The sequence below is a fragment of the Merops nubicus genome, unplaced genomic scaffold (assembly GCF_000691845.1).
Source record: "Merops nubicus isolate BGI_N331 unplaced genomic scaffold, ASM69184v1 scaffold9329, whole genome shotgun sequence".
NCBI classification, from domain to species: domain Eukaryota; kingdom Metazoa; phylum Chordata; class Aves; order Coraciiformes; family Meropidae; genus Merops; species Merops nubicus.
Window position 1 is genome coordinate 32,174 of NW_008630135.1, and position 6,721 is coordinate 38,894.

Consider the following 6,721-nt stretch of genomic DNA (forward strand, 5'->3'; position numbering starts at 1 on the left):
AAGGTCTCCACATTTAAGCCTGCAGAAACTGTAAACATGGCAATTCAGTTTTGCAGGAAAGAAAAACTATAGCTGCATAAGCACCAAAACTAATGTCTAAGTTCTCCATGGGTTTTTATTGTGTCACACATCCCACTCCTTATATATTAACTCTACTTAATTCCTCATGTGTCTCATCCCCTACAGTAATGTTGTCTTTATCTTAACATTCCTTCCATATACTCCAAGTTTCCTTCCTGTTTCTAAACACTGACAGATAGCTGTACTCCCATTCACTACAAGCTATGCATTCCTACACAAGCCAACGGAAGCCTCCTCAAAGCCTAATGTTCAACACAAATTGAAGCCTGTATCCTCAAATTCTCATCTATCCTTCCCTATTTTTACAAAGAACTTTTGAGAGCTGAATTACCTGTAAACTCTGGCCCACTGGCAACGTGACTAAATTTGACCAATGTGTTTTAAAACTACTTGCCCGGACAGTGATCAGCGTGGGGATGAGCCAAGCCACACAGACAGGTTCATGTATCTAAGAACCAAGACTGAAAAAAGGCAGTCCCTAGTTAGTCTGCACAAAGGCCCTCAGTCAGCGCATGCATGTTCACTGGAGAACCTAAGGACCAAGTTTTTAAGTAAGATAATTCATACTTTTTTTGGGGGTAAGAGTAAACTACAGAATTTAGAGGCTTCCTTAATTTGCGCCATTAAAGAACAGCACTCAAAATTCATGTTAATGGTTTCTGAAGTTACTTAACATTACAGATAATATATGTTGTACCTAATCAACACATAAAAATTGAACAGATAAAAGTTCAGAAGCAAACCCTTAAACTTACATTAGGATACCTGGAGTTCCTGGGCCAACCATCAACAGCAACAATTATTCTTTGTCCTTCCAACGTATCTGCTTGTCTGGTTTCGATCCGAATGCGCGGAATCCTGCGATCAGCCGGGGTAAACAAATGGCGCCTTGCCTATTATGGGCCAGAAAAAGCAACAAAAATTCCTCATAGAAGGAAAAAACATACAAAACCTGCACTAGCAATAACTTGATTATTTCCTTACCTCCTTGATCTGTGATTTAGAAAGCATGCCACAAAACGGTCGCCAGTTTCGTTTTATGATGCCCACGACTTTTCCTGTAGGTCTCAACAGTTCCTTGCTAAAAGAAGCCTTCAGCTGGTGGAAAACACAGGGGTTAAAACTGCAAAACCATCTGAATTCTTTACAGTAAAGTTTGACTAGAGCATGCATCTCAAACCTTGGTGGTAACAACGTATTTGTCACTATAGTGCCATAAATTCCATTATGACTTTACAAGCAGCACTATGCCTCCCTGTGCTTTGATGACTTTTAAGATTTTTAATGTGACACAACTTTGCTGTGTTTTCATTTTTTAAATGGACATCATTTCAGAAAAACAAGGAACAGTAGGAAAAGACTCTGAAGAAAAGCTATCTTGTAGCACTGTCTCTGCTTACTAGACAACTACCTCATTTTTCTTTTCCAACTTATTATTATAATATTTACAAGTCCTTTTATGTTGCTTGAGAATTCTCCAGTAATTCTAAACACAATAATTAAAAAAACATTCCCATGGAATTCAGTGGGAAGATCATGTTTGTAAATAAATGCAAATATTTGTTGGACAGGGTAGACGTGTACACTGCATGCACATTAAGCTGAATTACTGCAAGAAGTTAAAGAACATCTTACAGCTGGTTCCAAATGTGCACATTCCCTATAAAAACTGTTACTGTGATCAAATCCCAGTCTGCACATCAGTACAGAGCTTTGCATTACTATCCAACTAACACTCAGTAACTTCTGGATTTATTAAGTTTAACAAAGTAATGTGGATGCTTCTGATTAACTTAAAAATATCCATTTTATACACTGTCTTGTATTTAATGCAATTGTAAGGCTACAATTAATTTCCAAATTCAGTATAGGTTTTAAGAGTCAGTATAAAAAGGATGAATAAATCCAAATCTTAACACTATCAGTGTACAGCAGATTTCATCTCTCTCAACATAAGAATTATGTAAAAAATTATTTCATACAATCTTTTCTTTCTCTTCTTCATTTTCAATTTCATCTTCATTTTGGCCATCATCTTGTAAGACCACTGAGGACGGTGACACCCACTGATCTTTTGCCAACAGCTCCACAGCTACAATATCTTCATGAACCGCCCGGTTTATGTGTTTTAGTCCCTGTATAATTATCTGGATTATTTAGAAAACAAAATTAAAATGAAAATACTCATGGCGATAGCGTCAGAAGACCCAAATCAGTGCAGTAAAACAGAAGAGTATACAAGTATAATAGGTTCTGTACTCTAAAGCATATTTTAAGGCATGCTTGCAATGCATTTTTTTCCTCTGCCTGTGTTTCCTTCTGATGATATTATTTCAGGATTCCAACTGCCTCTTTAAAAAGAATTTGGTTTCCTCAGACTTTTCTGTTTTGTTTTTAAAATCTGACAGTCCTATTTTTGCAAGCTAGGGGGCTCTGTGTACTACTGGAGAAACAGAAATAAAAGAAACTGGAGAGCCAGAGCAGCACCTCCAGCTGCCACTACACAGAAGGAGGGAGGAGGCACCTGCTGCAGCCTGGGAACAGTGTCTGTGCCAACAGAGAGCCTCACAAGGGCTCAACACAGTTCTTCTGAACATCCTCCTACAAACTTGTTTCTCTGTCTTTAACCACATATTTTAAATGAAATTTTAAGTGTTATATTAGAGTCAACTGAAAAACTATCAACAACTAGGATTCAGTTTTATTTTATAAAATATTTTAATCAAAGCACAAAGTATAATTTTAAACACATTATTCTCTTTTCAAAAGGGACACAAACAGTATTTCAGTAGTCTATAACCATACAAATAAAGACGGAAAATTACTACAATGCTTCATTTTAACACATTTCACCATGAAAGAATTACATTTAAGTCTGAAGCTGTTTAAAGTTCACAGCATGAAGGCAAAATGGAAACCTCACCTCTTTGTTTTCTTCAGCATCTCCATGAACCCAAACAGTAGCTTCAAGATAATTATCTCTGCTTGCCCTGTAAGTTCCTTGGAGGTAAATACCAGATTTTATTCCTTGCTGCAATTTGCTAAGAGGAATATGTTCTGGGAAAAGTATTTTTCCATTTTCTATTTCTTTCTTAAAAAAAAAAAAAAATAAATAAAATTCAGTCTTTTGTATTCATGATCATTCCAAAACCAAGCTCAGGACATGCCACTGAAGTTAACAAACCCCAAAACTGTAACTATGTATAGGTATGAACACATGCAATAATGAAAAACTAGTGTTAAGCAGTAACTGTTCTAATGATGCATGAAGAGCACAGAAAGATGGCCATTCTGGGAACGCCTCCTTTTCTTTTCCTGTTTAACCTGCAGCTACTTAAAAAGATACTGCAATAGTGACATATGCTTTTATGTTCATTTGGATATAATGATTAAACATACACTTAGTGAAGAAAACACTAGGGTAGCAACCTAGCAAAGAGTATGGCACATAGTGTAAGCATAGACTCTAAATTATATGAAACATTCTGAAAATCTATTACTGTGAATGAACTTTGGAGCAGTCGGACCATTCCTTAAAGCTGAACGAACCACAGCTAACTGCTGAGAAGATCAGCTGAGCCCTCCACTTTCTTCCCACTCCACTCTGTTAGATCTACCTCTGATGAAACTAACCCTCCCAGTTTTTGGTGGTTTTAGTTTTCAGCTGTAGCAGCCTTATGTGAAAATGTAAGTCTTGATTCTGATAAACACAAATCACAAGGAAACAGAAGAGGATGAGGCTCAACTCTGAGCTGCAGTCTGAACTTATATGAATTTAACTGACCATAAAACGCAAAGCTTTTGACAGAAAATGCTTTTGATCAATAAGTTAACTTAAAATTTAAAAAAATAGACACAAAGCAAAGATCTAAATGGCTTGCAATACAGTTTTACAGTTTTCATTTTGTTGAAATTATTTCTAATGTTTATACACTTTCTTTAACCAATGTTATTATTTTCATCTTCACATCAGTTATCTAAAGCAATTTTACAAATAATGAGATCCCTATTAATAGGCATCTAAGCAGCAGTAAACAGAGCTGCAATATTTCCTTTTTATCTTCAGCTGTCAAAAAGTTTTATTGCCAAAATAGTAACGAAGTCCAGAGTCTTCATATTCTAAACTGATGCTATCAGCCTGACATACAGCATCCAACAATATACTGCAAGCCATTTGTGATTGATTTATTTTATAAAAAGAAAATACAAACATACCCCTTCATCAGATACACAAGCAAGACGATCTACAAGATCAGGGTTAGCTATCAAGCTTTTTATATACTCCTCACCTACAAAAGCACACACAAATATTTATGTAAGAGATGCTTGGGATTATAGGTATGAAGAGACTGCTGAGACTGTTTATCTGAGCAATAAACTAAACAAACATGCCACTTCACTTACATGTATAAGCAGTTATCCCCTCCTCTAGAGCTTTCTCCTTATTAGCTCTGTCATTTGTTAGGAAGATAACCTCAATCTTCTCCTCATCCTCTATTTTCTTCAAGTGTTCACTGTACCATTTTACTGCTACCCGAATGGCTCTGTCGTTGCGGTCATTAGAAGATTCTCCTTGCTTCTGCTCAATGTAAGTTTCTCTATAAATAATCAAACACAAACACACACACACACACAAAAAGGAGTGATGGGGGAGAGGAAACAAATCCCCAAATTCATCCATACAAAATTATTTACTTTGAAAAATTTTTCAGACAAACAAGATCAAGACTGTGAGGCCAAAGACTGCTTGCTGTACCAGTTTTTATATGTGTAGCACTCTTCAGGCCACTGAAGGGTCAGGAGACACAGGGGTAAAGAAAAATAGGGAGGATGCATTATTTTCTAATACAATCTTCTCACTGACAATTGAAAAGGGCTGCATTCAAGATGCTGGAACTCCAGATTCAGGACTTCTAGAACTACGATACTGCAGTAGTGGAAACTACTTGTGAGCACAAATAAAGGCAAATTAATTGCGTCTTCATTTCTTAGAGCTTTCTGGCACTGACTAACAGATTTTCATGTAATCATTTCCCAACAGGACACCTTAGAAGTACACAGTTCTATGCACCCCAGTCTGTTTTTTGTTGTTTTTTTTTTTTCATCTAGTTCACACACATTCCAGCTCTGTTTCCCAGCTTCTTTTACTGGGTATCAGCATGACTTGGTTACACCCTACCTCACACCTTACCTATGATGTTCGTTGGTGAAAGAATAGAAATGTTTTTCATGGTTTTGAATCACGTCCCTGATGCGCTTGTACACTGGTGCACTCCGCTTCCTGACTTCTTGTAAGACTGTCTGTAGCACAATGACATTCTTAATAGCAGGATCTTCAAGGATATCAATCTGAGGAACAAAACGCAAAGCAATCAAAACTGTTGTTTAATTCTGCCCAATAAAAGGATCCAAAATATTTTTTTGGTTAGTAGGTAAAAAGCTAGTGTGAATAATGACTTGCACTACTTCTGCCTGCTTCTCTCACTGTGTAAACCCACTTCTGAAATGAGACAGCAAGAGGGCTCTAGAGGGCATGGCTAACAGAATTAAAAGCAATGCCAGACCAAAATTCTCTGCACATCACGTTTAGAGAAAAGATTGAGAGCCACATTCACAGGACGTGAAGCCCAGTGTTATTCTATGCACGGGCTACACTACCATGCCAAGCCTTGCTGCTGCAATCCTGTTTCGGCTGCTAGGTAAAACCTCTTCCTACTGGTACCATGACTTCCCAATCCCTGCCGCTCCAGGTCATGGCAGGGTACCCTGGCACACTCTCCGAGTGCTCTCTAGTATGTATACACAAACTTTGCCAACAGACTCCAAGAAATCTCAGGGTAACAGAATGAAAACATCCTCCTAGACCTGCTGTTTTAGAAAGAAAATCCTCACTTACTACTTTTGGGATGGGTAACTGCTAAAACACACAAGCATTGTGCCCCTCTCCAGAGAAATCCTTGTTAGGATTCACGAATTACTTCCAGTTGCCGATGTCTGCATGGGGCTACTGTACTTTGTACAAATGTACTTAAATGCAATCAACAATTTAAAAAAAAAAAAAAAAGTCAAATATGGATCTTGGAAATCACTGCCTCCTAGCCTGGAATCCTACTGACTGCACTGCCCAGACTCAAGCCTTTGTACGACTAGTGATGGGTTACAGAGTAAAGTTCATCCCATGCTTCCACAGTGGGATGATTTTGCAGCCCCTACTCATTACCTGAAATCAGCATCACAGTATCAAGAACTGAAGCATACAACAGTCTCTGAAAAGCAGAATAGGCATTCAGGAACATTCAAGCTGACAAAAAAATTCAGTGACCGTCAGAAGATCCCCATCACTGCCTCAGAGTCTATTCACTCTCCTTGTCTGACTTCCCACATCCTTGTAAAGCCCCATATAAGTCCACACGAGACCACCCATACAGGAGCCCACGTAATTTCCACATCAGACCACAACAATCAGCCAAAAATACCATTTCTCATTGCTACCGTTCAGGCAGCAAAACATGAAACCGGAATGTATTCTAAAACCAGACTAGGCTGGGTTGCGCTGGCAGCCTCCTCAGTCGCCGGCAAGGGAAGAAAAGACGAGGGATGTGCGGATGGATGGAGCCAACACGAGTCCCGACGGGACGCC

The 6,721-nt window shown here is 38.3% G+C and overlaps 1 protein-coding gene across 1 annotated transcript in view; it reads right to left on the bottom strand.

Moving 5' to 3' along the window:
• Positions 1-5,430, bottom strand: part of DIS3 (DIS3 exosome endoribonuclease and 3'-5' exoribonuclease) — a gene marked incomplete at its 5' end in the record, with an annotated part of 18,205 nt that extends 12,775 nt beyond the window's left edge. The window contains 7 exons of the mRNA XM_008947169.1: positions 837-974; positions 1,066-1,179; positions 2,064-2,228; positions 3,005-3,172; positions 4,297-4,370; positions 4,486-4,679; positions 5,273-5,430. Of these exons, the coding sequence (XP_008945417.1) occupies positions 837-974; positions 1,066-1,179; positions 2,064-2,228; positions 3,005-3,172; positions 4,297-4,370; positions 4,486-4,679; positions 5,273-5,430 (1,011 nt within the window). The remainder of the gene's footprint in view (positions 1-836; positions 975-1,065; positions 1,180-2,063; positions 2,229-3,004; positions 3,173-4,296; positions 4,371-4,485; positions 4,680-5,272) is intronic.
• Between the last annotated feature and the right edge of the window lie 1,291 nt (positions 5,431-6,721).